We start from the raw sequence: 22,485 nt of genomic DNA on the forward strand, positions 1-22,485 counted from the left end.
TTTGAACACAAGATAAATGTTCCTAAAGATGAAATCTGATAATCTCAGTGTGTCAGTTAACCTGGAGCTTAACGCTTTGAAACATTCCAGCAATATCAATCATTTCCCTCAACAGAATCTCCAGTGAGACACGACCATATATGGATCCATGCCACAAAAATACCACTGTAGCAAATTCATGAAAAAATATTCATGACTTTCAAAGTCAGCCCTGAGTTTCACTCGATAAGGAAAACTCTCCATAATGGCATGAGGACCAAAAAAAGAACAATGAAAAAACAAAAAGAAAATAAATGAATTCATTTACTTTCATTTGTCTTTTAACTAGGCAACACAGGAGAGTATATTATATGTTATGAATATGTCCTAGCTTTACAGTGTATAGGGAGATTATCTAGGTTTCTCAGTGTGTTTTCATTGTATTGCAGATCAATAACATTTCAACCAGATGCTGTCTTTTTACAGTCAAACTGCACAAATCAAAGCTATAGTGTGCTTTTTTCACCGTGGGGATGACACATTTGGAGGATAAAGATGACTCTGTCCAGTTTTTTTACCGTTGGGATGACACATATGGAGGATAAAGATTGTTTTATTGTTTTTTAGAGCCAGAACTCCGCATATCAAAAAAGGAGAGAAAAACACTGTGTGTCTTAAAGATGTGTATAAATGTTCTATGTGCTAGCGGAGCTGTAAATACACAATTCATGACAATTTGTCAATTTTTAAGCAACCGTTTGGTGCTTTAGTGACTCTGTAAGACAAGACTGGCAGGTCTGAGATAAACACACCCTCACAGAAGCTGTTTAACAGACTTTTTCCACGTGCATTAACCATTGTTGCGGAAAATTTAGTCTTTTGACTTTGATGTTGTTTCCTGTCTATTTCATCATTTCCTGCCAAAGGAACAAATACACGTAAGTCGTTTTAGGGGTATGTGAGAGCAGTTCACAGAGCAGCATAATGGATTCGGTGCCTGTTTATCACGGGGCCATCAGCCGAGAGACGTGCGAGAGAAGGCTGGGACAGGCCGGCAGGGATGGCAGCTACTTAATCCGAAATAGCGAGAGTGTTCCCGGTGCCTTCTGCCTCTGTGTCCTGTAAGTGACCAACAATTCCTCTAGCAATATTACTTACTGAACCGCTTCCCTGCAGACATAATGTAGGAGAAGAATTACAGACAGCAAAAAATAAATAAATGTAAAAAAAAGGTGCATCTTAGCTTATTATGCTTTTGTTTCTCCTCCAAAATCCCTTAAAATGCTCTGTCATATTCTCATGTTTTATGACTTAATTTATTATTGTTTTGAGTTTTGAGTTGAAAATAATCAACAATTATTAGAGAAAAAAAATCACAATTCCTGGGGACTGCAGGACATGAGAGAAGTCTGTGTCAGGAGTGTGTTAGATTCTCGCTACCTTTTAAAAGGAGGCTTTTCTCTGAGGGATGCGTCTCACGGTCGCCGGCTTTGCTTTGGCAGGTGTAAAGGCAACGTCTACACCTACAGAGTGTATCAGGATGACGGGGGCTCCTGGGCTGCAGAGGTGAGGCATTAACAGTGGCCCTTTCACGGCCTCTTCCACACACAAAAAACCCCAATCAAAGCACGCGTTCCATAGGCAGCTGCTCAAAAAGACAGAAAAAAAAAGACAGGGCTACAGAACCAATTCACTGCCACAAACACAGCGTTACCACAACGATAATGCTCCGTATCCAGACATGGCTCATTAGCACAGCACTACTGAGAGCACAGGGTCAGGGAATTCCTCACCTGCACAGACATCCACCGCATTTCAACCTCTGAAATGACAGGTAAACTATTTGAAAGAACACCATCAAACTTCGAAGGTCATAAAACTCTTCAAAAATATTTCACTAAATTTTCAGAAAATGCATAGAGCATTAGCCAAATTTAAGCAATGGACCAGGATAACCTGTGTCTCCGCTGAATCTAGACAAAATACAAAATAAACACAAAATACAAAATAATACAAAATACAAAATAAAAGAAAAAAAACGAATCTGGGAAGAGGAATCTTAAAGCTGTAATAAGGCGGTTGTAGCGTCCTGAAGTTCCGACACAATATGAAACGGGAAAAAAAAAAGACTCTATGTTGTATCTCCATCTCCTGAATGTATAGCATTGACGACAGTGGCACAGACACATCTCTATTTCATATTCTAAATTAATATTCATGAGGTTGGCATTATGACAACATGTCAAGGAACAATAGTTTACACAATAATGAACAAAGATAAAAGGTTTAAATCAAAGTGGGACTGTATGACTTATAGTTATCACCTGGTCACTGTGTTTATACCAGTAAACCAGCACTCCTTAATGATTTTCAGTGAAAATGTATTGCATTAGTCAAATGAAATGTGGAAAAATCTTATTAACTATGGTGATAAGTATGAGGAGACAGGCCTGAATTCTCGTGACTGTCGCCGTGGAGACACAGAACGTGCAGCTCTGTTCAGTTGCCAGACCCCCAGTCACATCAAAGAGCTAAATTGTACTCTCATGCCGTCTCTAGACCTCAGAGGAGAAAACCACAGATTCCACACAGCATGTCACGGGTGGGTGTAATTCACACCGGCAGGCACCCCCCCCCCCACACACACACACAGACACACACACCGTAATCACTGTTTCTACAGTGAATGAATGTCATTTCATAGGGGAGAAAACAGATGAAACTAGATATGAAAAAGCAGATATGAGCCCATAAACACTATGCCCCGCTGTGACTGAACCATGCTGCAGCCTGAGTTTGCAGGTTTTGGTGCAAGTGTTTTTTTTTTCATGTGCGTGCATGTGTGTGAGTGCATGTGTGTGTGTGTGTGTGTGTGTGAGTGCATGTGTGTACGTGTGTGTGTGTGGTTTATGCTTCTCACTGAGAGAGCAAACTTTCTGTTGCAGATGGTCTGCAGAAGATCATGTGACAGTGAATAATTTTATGTGTGTTTCTTTCAGACGGCCCCTGGACAACGGAAGCGTCTGTTTCGAAAGGTTAAGAACTTAATAAGTGCTTTTGAGAAGCCAGACCAGGGCCTTGCTATGCCACTTCTCTATCCTGTCCTCGCTCAGAAAAACTGCCACAGCCAACCCAGTGAGCAAGAGCTATAGCGAGCAACACTGTGGGATCACAGACGAGATGCAGGTGAATGCAGTCTGAAGCACAGGTGACTGCTGCACCTTGATTTGAGTTTGGATTTGTTTTACAACTGTCTCAGTGGCTGTGAGTCTGTACAGCAGTGTCATCACTGCCTTATGTGATCTCTTACATAGACTGTGTGACACATTATATGGGGACAGTCTCTAAAATGTAATCAAAAATGTACCTGCCTCTTTGACTCTGATTAGATTTTCTTTTGTTTTTGTTCAGTTTTCTTTTGCTCAAATCTTAGTAGAATAGTCATTTTTCATGACAATACATAAAATCATTTTTTCCTTTTAACATTTTTAAATCATCATATTTAGTGTTATTTGGAATTTGTAATCATTCAGAATGACTCTGTCCCAAAACATCAATGAAAAAATGTCTATTTTTTAATAAATTTCTAAATTATGGAAATTGTTTAATTTAATTTAATTTATTTAATTTAACAATATTTGTGTTAAAAAAGACTTGATGATTAAAAAAAAATCATTACTGTATTTTACGTTGCAGTATAAATTGCAATTATCCTAAACTTAAGGGAAAAAAAAGATTATTTAATTGATAAAAGGTCACTAACAACCTGTTCTATATGAGACACAAACAGATAGACAGACCATGTCAACCAACATTAGACTGACACCTTAGATAAACTTGCTCTTTGAAGACAGCAAATAGTTTAATTATGCTCTCTGTTTTTTCTGTAAAAGAGACAGATATTGTACAATATTATTATAAGTCTGAATAAATGCATCCTTGAGTATATTTCTCAGATATATGGTAAAATATGTGTACAGAGCTTTGTCTGGAAAATTATGTGATAACCAACCACTTCTCAAAGAACATACTCCCTGTCTAAAACACATTTTGCTCGGAGCCAAAGCCCAAGTTGGACTTGGGGCAACGACAAAAAAATCAGACAAATGTTTTCACTGAAGGCATACTGTATTACTCCATACTGTCTCACTCTATCTGCACGGCACCCTGCACAGGAAGAACACAGAGTCTCCTAGCAACCGTGCCCTCAATATTCTGCCCATGTTGAGGCTTAGGAGCAAATGCAGCCGTATCACATAGAATCAAAAGGCTCCATTTCCACTGATTTTCTACATTGTGGATATTAATGGTTTCAGATATTTACACTGAGATTTGAGCGTCGGTCAGACTGGCTGCTGAGAGAGAAGATTTAAAAATTAACACAGCAGAACTGCTGAGGAGTGTCAGACAGAAATAGGTTTTTTATGACATTTTTAACATAGATGTTAAACACATATGATACACTCATTTACAAATATTTCAGCAAACAATTCACAACAAAGAGACCCAGCAGTCCAAACACAGCTCAAGGTAGAATTCCTATTCCGTTTTTCATCCACTGCATTTTGTCAGTTAATCAGCGTAAGAAATACAATCAGATGAATAAAGTTCACACACAGAGCAACGCTGTGAGTAAAAATGGTATTTGTGCAACAGCTTTGAGAATGTAGAACTGTCATCTATGTGGAATGTGTCACGTCTCAGGGCTCTGCACTCTGGTGCTTGTCCAACGTCTGCCAACAGATAAATACAACGCTCTCATCAGCCAATGAGGGGCTCTCCCCATATCAACAGATTAAGGTACAATTAGCATAGCGGCAACAAGGAATTCAGACAGATTCAGGCTTGTCTATTTAGGACACAGGTTCCCTACTAATGTCTTTGTCTCTCCTTGTCTGGCTGTCACACTTTTTCAAGGATGCTGACGAGTACAAAGTGACATTTTACAATTTGGCAATTCTAGATTTCAGTCTTGTGGGACAGTGGAATAAACCTTATTGTCTTGTCAGTAGCACGGAGGTGTGTTCTGTGGCATGCAATGGTGGTGAACTGAGGCTTTTTCAGTTAGACAGAGATAGTGATCATAATGGTTTCTGTCTCCTCAGACCACATAACGATCCTCTAGCTTTAGAGTTGGAAAGTAGCATTCTCTCCTGCATAACCATAAACTGAATCCCTTTACTGAGCCGTCAGCAACCAAACTAGCTTTGATTTAGTCTAGAACACAACGCTATAACATACGTAGTAGAACGTAATAGATTCTGTAACACCGTCTAACATAACATAGTCTGTAATTCACACTGCACCTAAAACTCACCACACAGCTGCTCCAAAACCCGCCGCTGACATTCTTGTAAAATTTAGCCGAAATCGAACAAAAGGCTCCAGTACCATGTAAAGAAAAAGGTATCTGATTATTAAGTATGGAGTGTGAAATGACTATGATATATAATAATCTTTTTTATCATTTTATAACATTTTTGTTTAGCGCAGAGGTGAAGTTAGGTAAACAGATTTTTTTTTTCAGTACTCAGTGTATATATATTGTCATCTGTCTTTGTGACACAATCACACAGCCCTGTGCCATAGCATGTGGTTTTCTGTCTTGGCTTGAAGTGCTTCTTTGACAAGACTCAGTATGATCTATTGGGTTTTGGCTGTGGTCTATAGGGGGCTGTTTGTAAGTGTACAGCATTTTCTTTTTTTCACTGTGGGATCACACACTCACAGAGACGCATGCAGTTCCTTTGCTGCATGGCTGTGGAAAGGTGCTAGTTTCAGTTCAACTCATCACAATGTCAGTCACTCGCAACAGCTTTAAGGAGCATCAGAATTCTTTACAGTCACAGATCCAGGGCAGATAGTTTAATAGCATTTGTAGTTTTTTGAAAAAGTGTACCTGCATCTATCCATTTACAGTACTAACACAGCTGCATGAATTAATCTACTTCACATTTTCAGCACTTCCTTAACATTTTTTAATGCAACTGATATTTACAGATTATTCACTGAAGCATATGCATGTCATTCCAACACAGGGCATGAATGTTGTGGGGCAGTGCCTCAGAGTCAGAGCGTACAGTGTCCAGTTGGTTAGAAGGTGAAAAATTGACAAGGCCTCTCTTACGCAAAGTGTAAACTATGTTATTCCGGGGTGATCATGTACTGTCACAACCAAAATAAAAACTTTTCAACCTTGACATAAGTACAAGAATAATCCTCTGCCAATAATCCTCCAATGCCATAACCAGTCTGTACCAATCCTATGCCATAACCAGTGTACCAATCCTATGCCATGGCCATTGTTTCTGTAGTGCCAAATACCGAGCAGGATTAATAGTCAACACCGTGATGCTGGAGGTCAAAGGTCACCTCCACATAGAAAAGCTAAAGCCACAGAGAAAACAAAACTTTTTGTGCCACTTTATAAATGAAACATCAAACAATAATAAAATACCATCATTTGTCACAGTTAAAGGCAGCTGGGAAACGCTCCCCCCAATCTTGCTTGTGATTCATATAAACGGTATGAGAAACTGGTGGGTATGTAAAAACAGGCAGTCTTTGGTGGGGAGCCAGCAGGCGTGGTCAATCCACTGTTACCTGCGGCCTATCTCGCTTTGTCTCATGAAATGTATGTTGTTGGCACTGTCGGCCATCTCCAGGTACTGTTCCACAGAGAGGACGAAGTAACCATCGTAACCGGCCACTTTCCCGCTGGACAGTATCAGCTGCCGCTCCGCCTCTGTCCAGGGACGGCTCCCCTCGTCTCCCTCCAGGAGCCGGGCTTGCTCATGGGCCCAAGCTTGGTCCACTGCCCTCTGTCTGGCCAGCTCTAAAACATGCTCCTTGGTCTCCTCCGCAGAGGCACCGTAACGCACATTCAGACACAGTGCCCCCTGCTGGAGCTGAATGTCAGCGAGCCGCCTAGTCCTGCCTGCCGCCGTCATGGTCATCTGCGATACAGTCACATTGACGCCGTTCTCTAAGATACGGCCACCGCCGATATTTCCCATGACCGCCAAGTCCTCTTCCAAGGGGCCCAGCTTGACGAAGTGGTGTGTGTCTAGGCCATCCACTGTAAAATGTAACCCAGTTAGGTAGACAGCTCCATGTAAGATGGTAGCAATGCGTCGGCTGTCCTCACTAGCAACACCGATGATGTCAGCTGAGGCCATGCCGTTTTTGATGGCGAATTTGACACCCTTGCCGAAGATTGAGGAAAAGGTGGAGAAGTGTGGCATTTGGTTGGTGCACTGCCCTGTGGACCCAACAGGTGAGGTCATGGGTAAACGATCCAGAGATATAAAAGTCCTCAGCTGCCTCTGGAGCTCACACTGGATCCCCAGAACCACCTGCAGAGTGTACAGCTGGTTACTCATCTCAGTCAGCAAACATCACACCCAATCAGCCAACAGAGTCTCTGACTGCACTCACCTTACTGGAGTCCCAATCCTGAGTTTTGGTCTGAGTTTTTCTGAGCTCATAGGTCTGCTCTGTGCCAGCTCCATCTGGCTTAGGAAAACCAGGAACCACGTTATGCAGCTGAAAACCAAACAGCTGCAGCCAGCTGCCAATATCTGATAATAAATATACAGACAGTGGATTAGCAAAACTGAATAGACATAAATTCTTGTGACATACAATTTATCCCATTTCAAGTGAAATCTGAAAATATCCTTATAAAGCTCACTAATTTAGGACATATATAACAGAAGTTTCAGCATAGGTGTTTATTGGTCACAGTGTAAAAAACAGGTATATGGACACTGAAGTCAGTTTCCACTACTGAAATTGTGAAATGAGCTTTTACCAGTTGTGAACTGTGTCACCTCCTCAATGGTTCCCACTGGGCAGTTGTTTTTAAAGGCATACAGGTTAAAAGGCTTTGGGTTGGTGCTGAGTTCCGTCCACACTTCATAGTTTGGAGCGGTCCAACGGCCGGCCACTACATCGTAGTCTCTTTTTCCAAAATGCACCAATCTGGTCACGGGGTCGTAGAGGCCTCCATGGAAGCCGATGATGAGCTGGAATGAGGGGTTGGAGTCTCGGTAAATGTCCCCGTATGGAGTGTAAAGGATTTCCTTCACTATTTTTCCACGGCTGCTGAAAATAGCTTGGGGAGTGCCTGTGGTGTCGCAGGCCACGTAGTACTCCTCCCCGCTGCTGAGCTCCATGGCAATGACATGGCCCTGAAGGTCATAGTACAGGGATGTGATCTCAGAACTGCTGTGGTTGTACATGTGGGTGATTCTGGTGGGGTTGGCCAAGTCCGCGTAGAAGAACTGCAGGTGCTGCCCTCCGCTGGAGCGGCTGGCCACTCGCCGACTCAGGCCATCGTAACGATAGTGAACGCTCTGCTCTGACGCCTTGTTGTACACCTTGGTCAGCAGTCCGTTTGAGTTGTAGTGGAACATGTCATTGCCTCGCATGCGCAGAAAGCCATCATCATCCACCTTGTACTGGACTTCGCCCAGTCTGGTGATACGATCACGCAGATCATAACGAAGTGGCGTTAGCCGCGCGCTGGTGCCGTGGCTCAGGAGGTTCATGTTGCCGTTCAGGTCGTAGCTGTAGCGCCAGAGTGGCCGGTCGTTTACCGACGCGGTCTGGAGCTGGCTGTCGGCGTCGTACTCATAGGAGTAGCGAGTGATGTTGCCGTCCACTCCGACTCTGATGTCACAGGCAACGGTGCGGCCCATGTTGTCATACTGTACTGTCATCCAATAAGCAATGGCCTTAAGTATTTCATACTGGACCTCGATCACTTGGCCGTACGCATTAAAGATCTTGGTGTGCTTCATGGTGTGAGTGGTAATAACCTGGTTGAGGTCGTAACTGATGACGCTGAACTTGCCAAATTGTTCGATGCGACCGGAGACGTCCACGTAACGGTACAGGTCGATAGGCAGTGGTGTTTCGTTGATCATGGCCTGCATGCTGGTTACTCTGAAATTATTGTAACTGTAGTCAAAACGAGCATTAACCAGCCCCTCTTCACTGAAGCGGAAAATCTGACGGCCAACCAGCGGACCTGTAAAGGGACACATTACACTCTGAAACAATTCTTTATTAAGAGCTCTGAGCTGATATTTTTTATCTGAGCAGCAAATGCAGATTTCATTAATCTGTTTTGGAAATCAAATCCAGTTACGCTTGGAACAGCACGTCATCTGTATGAGTTATTATTATTTGATGTTTAGCTGTAATCAGCAGACAATAAAAGAAACAGTATGAAGTCATTACATTGTGAAATACAGTCTTCGATCTAAACAGAGCAACAATAGCTGTGATTAGGAAGTCAATGTGGTCTGATCATAAGTCATGCTTCTATTAGCCGTTATAGCATATGCTTGTATCTGTTTCCCTTTGCTATTAGGAACCATAGCTTGCCATAAAATGAATTACACGGCAATGAAATTACTCTTTGCTACTGAAGTAGTGTATGATTCCAGTTCATGGACATCCACACATAAAATATATCCATGAATAACATGCATGAAGAAGACTGCCAGAAAGCAAAGGGTTAGCCCAGTGAACACAAAGAATTCTTCTTTACAAGACACAGTTCATCTGCGCCAGCATTCTTACACATCTCCCCCTCCAGCTTTTTTCAGGCAACATCCAGCGTTATCTCTCAAAAGATGTTTGTCAGAATAAAATGTCTGATCAGTTAAGGGAAGGTTAAATCAAATTCCTTCAGAGGACAAATTGATAAACTAGTAAGAGAGCCTCTGTGGAGCGGAGATTAGCTGCTCCTGACCAAGGGGAACCACCGTGAGCCGTTCTGACAGAAGAGCAGTGCTCCTGAGCTGAAGGGAATGCTTTTCAATACCATGAGTCATGAGTCACGTCAAACTGCTGCTAACTAGGTCAGAGTTTGTGAAACCAAGGTTTTTTCCACACTGGAGCTAAAGTTATTAGCACTTCTGAACAGGGTTATGCGGCGGTGGTTTGCAGCACATATCGAAATGGATTTAATAAACATGTGAGCTCATGATAACTTTAGGAGAGATGAACAGGCTGTGTCAGTTCATAGCTAGGATTAAATGATATCTCCTTGTACACTGAGGGACCTTCATTACAAGAATGGGAGGCGAAACAGGTTTTATGCCTGTCAAGGCCGTGCACCAGGGAGATCGACACAGATGATCCAACTATGGCTGAGTAAATACGAAACAAATGAGTGCTAAAGGCACTTTACATTCTACCATTGGCCTGTTTCTCACACACAGTGGGTTGTCTAGAAAACAAAACAGGGTTACCTTAGCAACGCTATATTTACACTTTCATCACGTGTCATTACTTCCTTATTATTTCCTCTCAGTATTACTTATAGTCAGTACATAGAGGCAAATTCTGAGAACAGTGGTGATGCTGCAGGTGTAAAAATGAAAACTGACCCGTTTGCCTGTATCTGATTGTGCAGACGAAGCCTTCGTGCATTAGGTGAATGGTTTTGATCAGGCCGGAGGAGTCGTCATAAGTAAATGTAACCAGAGTCGTGTCGTAGAGGATTTCCGCGAGTCGGGCCTGTTTGGTGTATTTATAGATGATGCGCCTGCCGGTGCCCAGGTACAGCGTCTGCAGCAGGCGTCCGTCTCGGGCAAAGTCTTGAATGATGGAGGCCTTGCTGTCGGGGGGGCTGTAGATGTTTCGGTAGTAGCCCACGGACAGCATGGACTGCAGACTGTGCCGTACCATGCTGGGCATGGTAACGGCCAGCAGCCGGTCGGCCTGGTCGTACTCAAAGACATACCTACGCTGGCTATGCAGAAGCAGCATAACTGACTGTAGAGGGATGAAAGAAATACTTTAACAATATGGAAAATGATAAGTCTTTAACTTTAACAACATGGAAAATGATAAGTCTTTAAGTGACTGGTGTTTTTAACACTTGTTCTCGGAACACTGGCTCTTTTGTTAATCAAAAGAGTTTGTAGGGAAATAAAATAGTTGATTCACTGGCCCCTAAAGTTCCGAATGTTGAACATATCTAAATAAACAAACAAGCAGTAATGTCCAAAGTTTGTAAGGACCTTTTCCACAAATGAGTAGCTCCAGATTTTGCCACTGACCCAGGCTCTGGACACAACCCTACCGCTGTCGTACTCCAGCCGCTCAGACCAGTTTCCTCGCTGAACGTTGGTTACGAGGCCCGAAGAAGAATAAGTGACATTCACTTCAGTATATTTAGTGCTGGGTGACCACAGAATAGGGCGGCCAAGTGCATCATAGTGAATCCTGAGGGTAAATTTGCGGTGGTCATCATAAATCTTGCCCACTCGTGTGGCCTGGTCAAAGTCTATGGACAGCAGATTTCTGTTATGAGCCTAAACACAATAACAGGGTGGTGTCAGTTAAGCTACCACAGGAGGAAAAGACACAGATTTAGAACAAACAAGGTGATAAAACACAACACTGTTTTACAGTGTTAATGAGGTTGTTTTACAGTGTTAATGAGGTTGTTCTGCAGTGTTAATGAGGTTGTTTTACAGTGTTAGTGAGGTTGTTCTGCAGTGTTAATGAGGTTGTTCTGCAGTGTTAATGAGGTTGTTCTGCAGTGTTAATGAGGTTCTTTTACAGTGCTAATGAGGTTGTTCTGCAGTGTTAATGAGGTTGTTTTACAATGTTAATGAGGTTGTTTTACAGTGTTAATGAGGTTGTTCTGCAGTGTTAATGAGGTTGTTTTACAGTGTTAGTGAGGTTGTTCTGCAGTGTTAATGAGGTTGTTCTGCAGTGTTAATGAGGTTGTTCTGCAGTGTTAATGAGGTTCTTTTACAGTGCTAATGAGGTTGTTCTGCAGTGTTAATGAGGTTGTTTTACAATGTTAATGAGGTTGTTTTACAGTGTTAATGAGGTTGTTCTGCAGTGTTAATGAGGTTGTTTTACAGTGTTAATGACAAGGTGAGCAGAACTAACATTTATGTGACACATTTTAAAAAACTCAGTGAAGTCTCAGAGAGAGAAATGTGACACTTGCATCAGACTAACATTTCAATAACAAATTCATCCACTCATTTTCTAAAAGATTGTGAATATTGTTAATCGTTAATAGAAACATGGGGAAAATTGAAACAGGAGGTGCCTGTTTAAGGAGGAGCAGTCCGAAACCATGAGGGGGGAGGAAAGAAGAGATGTTGAATAACTCAGATGAGTGAAAGATTATGTATAAATAACAGATAACCTTTTATGGTCACATAGAGTGACACTTTCATGGACAATATTCTGATATGGGCTGTGACACTCTGATGTGAGGATTCTCTGACAACCATCACTAGTCATAGTTCCAAAATGTTCACAGCATGTTTACAGATATTAAAACTTCTCAGTGCACATATTTAACTGGGATCCTTCCCCTCAGATATCAGTGAAAGTGACTGACATCCACTGTGACTGACAGTGTGGCATGGCCAGCATTCAAACTAACTTTAAATTCCTTAAAGACCACTCTCCTGGGCGAGTGTGTGTGATGTAGCCCTGGGCTCAGGCATGCTGCTCACTGCTCTTGTGCCTGGTGTGTGTGTGCGCTCACTAGGATGGGTTAAATACGGAGGTTAACTTCACTGGTCATTGCTCACAGTGTGTGTGTGCGATCACAGAGATTCGATTCGATTCGATTCTATTCGATTCTATTCTATTCTTACATGTAGTTGCTATGGGCCGTGCTTTCAGTCACATTAATACACCTCATTTCTTTATTCTCAGCACTAAAATGTTACAATAAAAAAAGAGATGTCAGAGTAAAGAAGCAGATACACAGAGGCAGAGAGACAGGGAGCCAAGAGCGTGAGTGAGAGATGGCCTGTTTTGGAGCTGACTGGTGATTGGATGGCCGGTTGGTGGAGCTGACTGGTGATGGGATGGCCTGTTGGTGGAGCTGACTGGTGATTGGATGGCCTGTTGGTGGAGCTGACTGGTGATTGGGCACTTGTAGAATGAGCATTACTCTGAGTCTCCTCTCATAGGCTGTGGAGTTGGTCTTGGCTTGTTCCCGTCTCTGCCTCCATTCGATGAGACTGGGGCTCCGTTCACTGGGTAGAGTGATGTTACATTTGCTGACTGCCGGGCTGACCACGCCGGCCCACACGTATGGTTCTGTGCTCAGGGTCACGTCCATTCCACTGGAGAAGGTCATTTGGAAAGATCCATCAGCACTGACACGGTATGTGCTCTGGGTGTGGTCTGAAAGTAGAGACAAAAAACAAATGCAAAACTGTTGTCCCACGTGGCATACGCAGACACATGCCACAGGGAATAAAGAGCTACCGCCCGTAAACCAGCGCGATTCCCCAGAGATCATGCCACCATCTCACTGCTGTCCTCTTTACATGTCTGTTGCTTCAGTGACTTTTGTCATATATGTGATTTTCATTCTACACATTTGGGTGTTAATTTAACACTTTCACAGCTGAGAAACTGCATGCGCTGAACGTTCTGGGTGACCACACAGAGGCATGAAACTGAACTTCCTGTAGCTGCTTTTATGTTTTGTATTTTGACTAGCTCTTCACACCTCTGCAAAACCTTCTCACAGCGGGAGCAGGTTCTCTCTAGACAACAGCCTCTGCCTGCCGGGGTCGGCAGAACACTCTACATAACCAGCCCACAACCACCTTTACTGCACAAAATACAACAAATATAATAACACAGAAATATTACACATAGAACACATTACTCCAATATTATTCTGAAACCAACAACGGCATCACACTGAACTGCATTTCTGTGGTGTAAGCCAAGTGCAGACAGTGTGTGAGAAGAGCCAGAACCGCACTTTGCATTGAAATAATGACATGACAGCAAGTAGTTCCTTTCCAGAAAAGACTGACGACAACGTCCACTCTCTCAACTACTCTTTATATACCTCTGCATACACACACACACACACACACACACTAGTCCATGTCGGTCAAAAGCACATCTATTCCTTACCAGTGCTGTACTTCAGTTGCAAAAGAGACTTTTGACATTGCAGTACTTGGGTTGCTTTATTTGCCACTAATTGTGAGATGAAAACTTACACAGACCTGACTCTGTACAATAAAAAGAACATTAACCTGCAGACCTTTAGGAAATCATGTCACCCCATAGAAAACCTCTGAAAACCCCATAGGCAGAAATGTGTTGTGTCACTTTGTAATGTGTGGAAAACCTGTTGAGTGCAATTTTGCGACTGCGCTGTTGTACTCTACAGGATGGAAGACACTGTGATTGTGTGACATGAGCAGCGGTAGAGAGCTGTAGAGACAGAGACAGACCTTGGCGGAAGGTGAAAATGGTCTCAGTGGACGAGAAGTTTGCGATTGTGACAAAGTTCTCTGAGTTTGAACTGTCTACTTCCACTCTGACAGACTTCTCCATGTTGCCGTGGAAACTGCTGACTTCTCCGGTTGGGAAGGTGATGTTAATGACATGGCCTTCACTGTTATACCTATTGGAAGAGAAAACATTTTAAACCAAGCCATGTAACTAGGAATGCCATTTATTTAACATAAGTGACACTGATGATCTGTTCTCCATTCTTACTCTGTCTCTGCTTTTCGCAAGGTGCATCTTACTAAGCATAAGGACGTGTACAGTTACTCTCGAATATTATTTCAGTATCTAATCCACTGCCTGTTATAATATGACAAACGGCCATTCTTTGAAACAACGGCAGCTGATTTTAAGAGGAAAACCTTGATATACATAAACACTCCACAAGGGGGCAGTGATACTGTGCTAAGAACAAACCCCTGTCTGATCCGCATAGAGGCAGAGAAGACCCCCTCTGTCTGTCACAGAGTGATCAGAGAACACCCCTCTCTCTGTCTGTCACAGAGTGATCAGAGACGACGCCTCTGTCTGTCACAGAGTGATCAGAGAAGACCCTCTCTGTCTGTCACAGAGTGATCAGAGAAGACCCCCTCTGTCTGTCACAGAGTGATCAGGGAAGACCCTCTCTGTCTGTCACAGAGTGATCAAAGAAGACCCCCTCTGTCTGTCACAGAGTGATCAGAGAAGACCCTCTCTGTCTGTCACAGAGTGATCAGAGAAGACCCTCTCTGTCTGTCAGAGTGATCAGAGAAGACCCTCTCTGTCTGTCACAGGGTGATCAGAGAAGACCCTCTCTGTCTGTCACAGGGTGATCAGAGAAGACCCTCTCTGTCTGTCACAGGGTGATCAGAGAAGACCCTCGCTGTCTGTCACAGAGTGATTAGAGAAGACCCCCTCTGTCTGTCACAGAGTGATTAGAGAAGACCCTCGCTGTCTGTCACAGAGTGATCAGAGAAGACCCTCGCTGTCTGTCAGAGTGATCAGAGAAGACCCTCGCTGTCTGTCACAGAGTGATCAGAGGCGACGCCTCTGTCTGTCACAGAGTGATCAGAGAAGACCCTCTCTGTCTGTCAGAGTGATCAGGGAAGACCCTCTCTGTCTGTCACAGAGTGATCAGAGGCGACGCCTCTGTCTGTCACAGAGTGATCAGAGGTGACGCCTCTGTCTGTCACAGAGTGATCAGAGGTGACGCCTCTGTCTGTCACAGAGTGATCAGAGAAGACCCTCTCTGTTTGTAGCTTCTCGTCAGCACCGAAGATCACAGTGATTCTCTGTCTTAAGGAAACAGAGACGGATGATGTTTTAAGGGAGGCGTTTAAGAGATTGACTGTCTGCATTCTGAAGAGGGAGCAGAAGGTGAGGCTGTGATATCACACAACAGTCACGCACACTGAGAGCATTCATTTCTGATCACTTACACCTCAAAAACCAGCTCTTTTTCTCCAAACAACAAAAGAGAAGCCTTACTCATAAACAGTTGTCCAGCCATTCTCATTGCTCTTGGTTGCTAGGAGACCACTGTTGCCGTGGTAAGTGAGTTGGGCGATGTCGTGGCCTTGGGCTGAGACTCTCTTGAGGGCGTGGCTGTTGCTGACAGTTAACCAGTACACCTGACCCCCCGGCGCCACCAGCCAAAGGGGCGTTCCATTTGTGTCACGTCGCACATGTACGGCATTCCCATCACGACCAATCACGGCACCCAAACGCCCGTCTGCCGTGTAGGTGAAATTATACATGTAATCGCCAGTAATGAGGTTCTTGGTGTGGAGGTGTGTGCCGTTGGCACTGAACACGTAGAGTTCCTGGTCCACCACTGAGGCAATCTCATACGTGCCCGCAGCGCTGAGCTGTGGTCGGTTGGGGCTCACTGCCCTGATACGGATGTTACCCAGATCGGCGATGTAGAGCGTGCCGTTGGGCCCCACTGCCAGCGAAGAGGGAGATTCCAGCCGGGCATCACGGGCGTAGCCTCCGTCACCTGCCCAGATAAGATACAGCAGATAAACAGACCTGCAGACATCTCCATGCTTGTCACTAAAGACATTTCCTCGCTGCTCCACGAGACTCCTCAGTGGAACACATCATTCATTTACACCCTGCTTGGATGAAAATGCTTTTGTTTTTCATCACGATCCCTGCACAGCATATCCGGTTCAGCGGATGTGAGGTGAGTGATGGGGAATGTTTGGATGGGTCTGTGGTGACAGAGAGGCTCCGTTCTCCAGGGACTCTCTGCTAATGGACAGAGTGTGTGTGCACAGAGGACACAGAACACGCGTGTGTGTGTGTTTGTGTGTGTACAGAGGAGATAGAACATGTGTGTGTGTGTGTATACAGAGGAGACAGAACATGTGTGTGTGTACAGAGGGGATAGAACATGTGTGTGTGTGTGAGAGTGCGTGTGTGTGTGTGTGTGTACAGAGGAGACAGAACATGTGTGTGTGTGAGAGTGTGTGTGTGTGTGTGTGTGTACAGAGGAGATAGAACGTGTGTGTGTGTGTGTGTGTACAGAGGAGGCAGAACATGTGTGTGTGTACAGAGGGGATAGAACATGTGTGTGTGTGTGTGTGCATACAGAGGAGACAGAACGTGTGTGTGTGTGTGTGTGTGTGTGTGTGTTTGTGTGTTAGAAATGGAAGATGAGAACGACAGAAGAGAGAAATATCTTAAGGTCACAGAAGGACATGAACAGAAATATGTAAAAGACCTTGGGTAGAGTCCCACCCACTGTATCAGAACCACTGCGGCTATGATGCCCTCTCCCATGCTTTTCATAGATACATTACATGGTTAATATTAACAAACAAACCCATATCTGCAGTAACTTGGTATGCAAGATTCAACAGACAGTGGAAGGCAGTCAGGAGTCAGACAGTGTGTCTGATCAGCATGACATTCTCCCTGAGACTAACACATAGAGTCAGACTAACACATTAACAACTACATTAACAGACTAACACAGTCAGACTAACACATTAACAACTACATTAACAGACTAACACAGTCAGACTAACACGTTAATAACTACCTTAACAGACTAACACAGTCAGACTAACACATTAACAACTACATTAACAGACTAACACAGTCAGACTAACACATTAACAACTACATTAACAGACTAACACAGTCAGACTAACACATTAACAACTACATTAACAGACTAACACAGTCAGACTAACACTTTAACAACTACATTAACAGACTAACACAGTCAGACTAACACATTAACAACTACATTAACAGACTAACACAGTCAGACTAACACATTAACAACTACATTAACAGACTAACACAGTCAGACTAACACATTAACAACTACATTAACAGACTAACACAGTCAGACTAACACTTTAACAACTACATTAACAGACTAACACAGTCAGACTAACACTTTAACAACTACATTAACAGACTAACACAGTCAGACTAACACATTAACAACTACATTAACAGACTAACACAGTCAGACTAACACATTAACAACTACATTAACAGACTAACACAGTCAGACTAACACATTAACAACTACATTAACAGACTAACACAGTCAGACTAACACTTTAACAACTACATTAACAGACTAACACAGTCAGACTAACACATTAACAACTACATTAACAGACTAACACAGTCAGACTAACACATTAACAACTACATTAACAGACTAACACAGAGTCAGACTAGCACATTAACAACTACATTAACAGACTAACACAGTCAGACTAACACATTAACAACTACATTAACAGACTAACACAGTCAGACTAACACATTAACAACTACATTAACAGACTAACACAGTCAGACTAACACTTTAACAACTACATTAACAGACTAACACAGTCAGACTAACACTTTAACAACTACATTAACAGACTAATACAGAGTCAGACTGACACGGGCCCAGAGACAGGCTCAGCAGACAGCTTTACAAGCCCACAAACATGTTTAATGGGTCAGATATTTGACCAGAATATTTGGTCTCCTGTACCTTCATATGGTTTGCATCATCTCAGGAATACAGCTACTGTCATTCATACGCCCATAACACAGTCAGTTATCAATAATCTCTATATAACTCGTCACTTGCAGTCATGGGGTCAGTCCATCATATTAAAAATACATAGTATTTTAAACAATAAACATGAAAGTAAACAATATGCTATATGCAAGACTATTTTAATATTTCGAGTCCAAATATTTCAAATTTTAATCTCTCTTTTCACAAAGGTTTCATAACAATGCTGAACGCTGAAACAACACCTACCATGTTGTTATGATGTAAAACAGACTGTCAGACGTTTGGCAGAAAAACATTAGTACCTGGCAGACTGACTGCTCACCTGAGAAAAACATTAATACCTGGCAGACTGACTGCTCACCTGAGAAAAACATTAAAACCTGGCAGACTGACTGCTCACCTGAGAAAAACATTAAAACCTGGCAGACTGACTGCTCACCTGAGAAAAACATTAAAACCTGGCAGACTGACTGCTCACCTGAGAAAAACATTAAAACCTGGCAGACTGACTGCTCACCTGAGAAAAACATTAAAACCTGGCAGACTGACTGCTCACCTGAGAAAAACATTAAAACCTGGCAGACTGACTGCTCACCTGAGAAAAACATTAAAACCTGGCAGACTGACTGCTCACCTGAGAAAAACATTAAAACCTGGCAGACTGACTGCTCACCTGAGAAAAACATTAAAACCTGGCAGACTGACTGCTCACCTGAGAAAAACATTAAAACCTGGCAGACTGACTGCTCACCTGAGAAAAACATTAATACCTGGCAGACTGACTGCTCACCTGAGAAAAACATTAAAACCTGGCAGACTGACTGCTCACCTGAGAAAAACATTAAAACCTGGCAGACTGACTGCTCACCTGAGAAAAACATTAAAACCTGGCAGACTGACTGCTCACCTGAGAAAAACATTAGTACCTGGCAGACTGACTGCTCACCTGAGAAAAACATTAAAACCTGGCAGACTGACTGCTCACCTGAGAAAAACATTAAAACCTGGCAGACTGACTGCTCACCTGAGAAAAACATTAATACCTGGCAGACTGACTGCTCACCTGAGAAAAACATTAAAACCTGGCAGACTGACTGCTCACCTGAGAAAAACATTAAAACCTGGCAGACTGACTGCTCACCTGAGAAAAACATTAATACCTGGCAGACTGACTGCTCACCTGAGAAAAACATTAAAACCTGGCAGACTGACTGCTCACCTGAGAAAAACATTAAAACCTGGCAGACTGACTGCTCACCTGAGAAAAACATTAAAACCTGGCAGACTGACTGCTCACCTGAGAAAAACATTAATACCTGGCAGACTGACTGCTCACCTGAGAAAAACATTAAAACCTGGCAGACTGACTGCTCACCTGAGAAGCAGCCGCAGTTCAGGTCGATTTTACAGTCACATTCCGTGGCTGCGCCTGCCACGACCGAGATCTCGCCGTTTGTTGTGACCTGCTGAATGCGGTTGATTTTACGGTTGTCTGTCTCTGCGATGAAGAGAACGCCCTGATGGGACAGGGCGATGGCTTTGGCTGCCTCCAGCGTGGAGTGGATGGCTGATTTACTGAGCAGGTATTGGTCGATGCCGGGGACCTGGCAGTGGATTGGACGGCCGGCCACGATGCGCACTTGCAGGCTTTCTGACACCTGAATCACAATGTTGTTGTCCAGGATATAGAGGGAGTTGTCCATGGGGTTAATGGCCAGGTCAGTGGGCCATTCCAGTCGCACCTAAAGTATGGACACACCCACTCTTCCTTAATGTATGACATCATAACCCTCTCATGACCACATCCTTGTGCCCTGATTAATGTAGTTTAGTTTAATGTAACTAGTATAGAAATGTTAATAATTAGCTTGCATGTATCCTAGCATGAGAACATGCTTTGTCTTTCTGAATACACTCGAGACCAAAGCACAACAACAGCATATAAGATTCTTGTGCAGAAAAATTAAAAGCAAACCAACTGTTTTCTGTTTAGGGGTGACGTATTAAGCATGACATAAAAACAGATAATACCCAAAAACAGTCTTATCTCAGTAACTGACAGGCCCTGTAAACCGAGTGTTTGCGTGTTGCTAGGTGAACCCACCTCTGCAGAAAACAATAGTCTGACCCCAGATCAGGGAGAGAGGGGCTTAACGACGACAATCCCCCTTCATTGGTCCCAAATGAATGACTTGTGTCTTTGCTGTAAAAATGCCTTTTTCAAGTGTGGCTTTGATATTTGCACATGTCGGTCCAACATGGAAAACAGATATTGCTGGCTACACAGTTATGTCTCTAATACTGCTGGTTAAGTGTTGTGATCACATTTAATGCCCAAATCCATCTAACTGTGTGGCCCCCTCGCCCCTTTCTTTGGGTCCCCCAGCCCTCATTTTAACACACACAACACACACAACAGTTCACACTCCACAGGAACACCCAAATCTTACATATTAATTCAGGTACAACTGTGTAATTTAACATGAGCAAACTTACCATCAGGATAAATCAGCTCACATCATGTTTTTGATGTGCTCACAGCTTTACATATATTCAAATGCCAACACGCCTTTAATGAATTCGATCCCTGTCGTTCAGAGTCAGTTTTGCACATCCTGAGCTGCTATAACAGGACCAAACACTGCACCAGGTCTGTCTGCACTCTCAGTCAGACTAAGGTCGGCTGTTCACCCAACACGCTACGGTCTGCCTCCCCCCTCCTCTCATGTAATAACTGTAATCACTTCCAGGTGAAATTACATCCCTGTCTGTCCCCTGCGTTGCTGGCAGCCGCTGCTTACGCAAGTGGAGTGGTTGTTGGTGAGCATGAGTGTATTCTCAATGCCCGTCGTCTGTAATGCCCCTTGCAGAGCCGGGACTGAAACAGACCCGCTGAGAGGGATGAGCTCCATGGGTGAATTGGTAAATAGACAGGATATGTTAAAATCAAACTGACAGCTTCAATTATTCTGTCTGAGCAGAGGCCAGCGGCAGGTTCTCACTCAGAATTCCAGCTTGTGGAGTTGTGATTCATCCGTGTGTGGTGGGCGTCAGTCTATTATGATGACATCACAGACCAAAGGTTACAGGTCACAGATCACAGACCTTACACATGCTTCCTCTTTTTAAACGCTATGTGTTTCATTTCAGTTCAGCAGCACAATCTGCAAATACCTGCCCAGGGAGGAGAGTGACGGAAAGCCATAAAAAGTGATAGAAGGCACTTAACGTGAAAACTGCAAAACTCTCTGAGAACGACACTGATTGAGCATCCTTTTTAAATGTTCACTAATCAGTGTAGAAGAATCATGCAGATGAATCCAAACACAGTGAGAGATGTAGTGAGAATCACAATAGAACCACAGATAATTTCCTTACCCCAAAAACATCATGGTGCAGGTAGTCTAGTAAGAATGATGGAGTAATGGATAACAGCCCCAAAATCTCCTTCCAATATTCGACATGTCTTTTCTGTATGTGTTTCTTTGTGCAGTGACAAATGAAACGGGTGAAGTTTTCCCAGGATGACAGGCTAGAACAACAGCAGTACTAGTGATGGTACTGTGGCAATACCTGACTTCTTGCATAACTTGACTAACTTTGACAGTAAAGTAAATCTGCCTATGAGTACTGCAGAGTGAATGCACTGACAGTCACAAAGGACGCTGTTCTATCTGAACCCGTCTATGCCTAACCAGTCTAAACAAATGAGCGCTAGCAATGCCATCTTTATGTCTTAGTTTCTCCACACACATTAAAAAAAAAATTAAGGTGAAGTCTCCTCTTAGAAACTGTATCTGTTCCCCTGGCTCCCTGGAGCAGCAGAAGATACACTACCAAACGGTCTTGTCCTGGGATAATGCAGTTCTGTAATAAGTCAGTTTGATTTGTATAGTGATTTTTACACCGGATATTGTCACAATGTAGATTCACAGGATGCTGGACCTGATGCCCCCAGTGAGCAAGCCCAGGACCACAGTGACAAGAGAAAAACTCCATGAGATGGACAGGGAGAAACCAACACTCAAGAGGGGAAGCCCACTCTCTTCTGACTAGCCCAGGATGGTTAGATTAGCTGATAGAAACTAGAGTCCTCATGTGTTGAGTGAAACTTTGCCACTTCATAAAATTTCGGCAAAGAATTTTTTTTCTCCATGAAAACC

The 22,485-nt window shown here is 43.3% G+C and overlaps 2 protein-coding genes across 2 annotated transcripts in view; one reads left to right on the plus strand and one right to left on the minus strand.

The window, feature by feature from the left end:
• Nucleotides 1-963: 963 nt before the first annotated feature.
• Nucleotides 964-3,131, plus strand: sh2d1ab (SH2 domain containing 1A duplicate b). Its single transcript, XM_030765609.1, has 3 exons — nt 964-1,100; nt 1,482-1,545; nt 2,979-3,131. The coding sequence occupies exons 1-3, from the start codon at nt 964-966 to the stop codon at nt 3,129-3,131; spliced, it is 354 nt and encodes a 117-aa protein (XP_030621469.1).
• A 3,447-nt stretch (nt 3,132-6,578) lies between these two features.
• LOC115805130 (teneurin-1-like) overlaps nt 6,579-22,485 on the minus strand; it is a 133,649-nt gene continuing 117,742 nt past the window's right edge. Inside the window, exons 22-30 of the mRNA XM_030765610.1 lie at nt 19,698-20,064; nt 15,766-16,276; nt 14,241-14,413; nt 12,929-13,164; nt 11,019-11,312; nt 10,383-10,770; nt 7,793-9,013; nt 7,417-7,559; nt 6,579-7,334 (exon numbers count right to left, since the gene is read on the minus strand). Of these exons, the coding sequence (XP_030621470.1) occupies nt 6,579-7,334; nt 7,417-7,559; nt 7,793-9,013; nt 10,383-10,770; nt 11,019-11,312; nt 12,929-13,164; nt 14,241-14,413; nt 15,766-16,276; nt 19,698-20,064 (4,089 nt within the window). The remainder of the gene's footprint in view (nt 7,335-7,416; nt 7,560-7,792; nt 9,014-10,382; nt 10,771-11,018; nt 11,313-12,928; nt 13,165-14,240; nt 14,414-15,765; nt 16,277-19,697; nt 20,065-22,485) is intronic.

This window comes from Chanos chanos, chromosome 2, assembly GCF_902362185.1.
Source record: "Chanos chanos chromosome 2, fChaCha1.1, whole genome shotgun sequence".
NCBI lineage: Eukaryota > Metazoa > Chordata > Actinopteri > Gonorynchiformes > Chanidae > Chanos > Chanos chanos.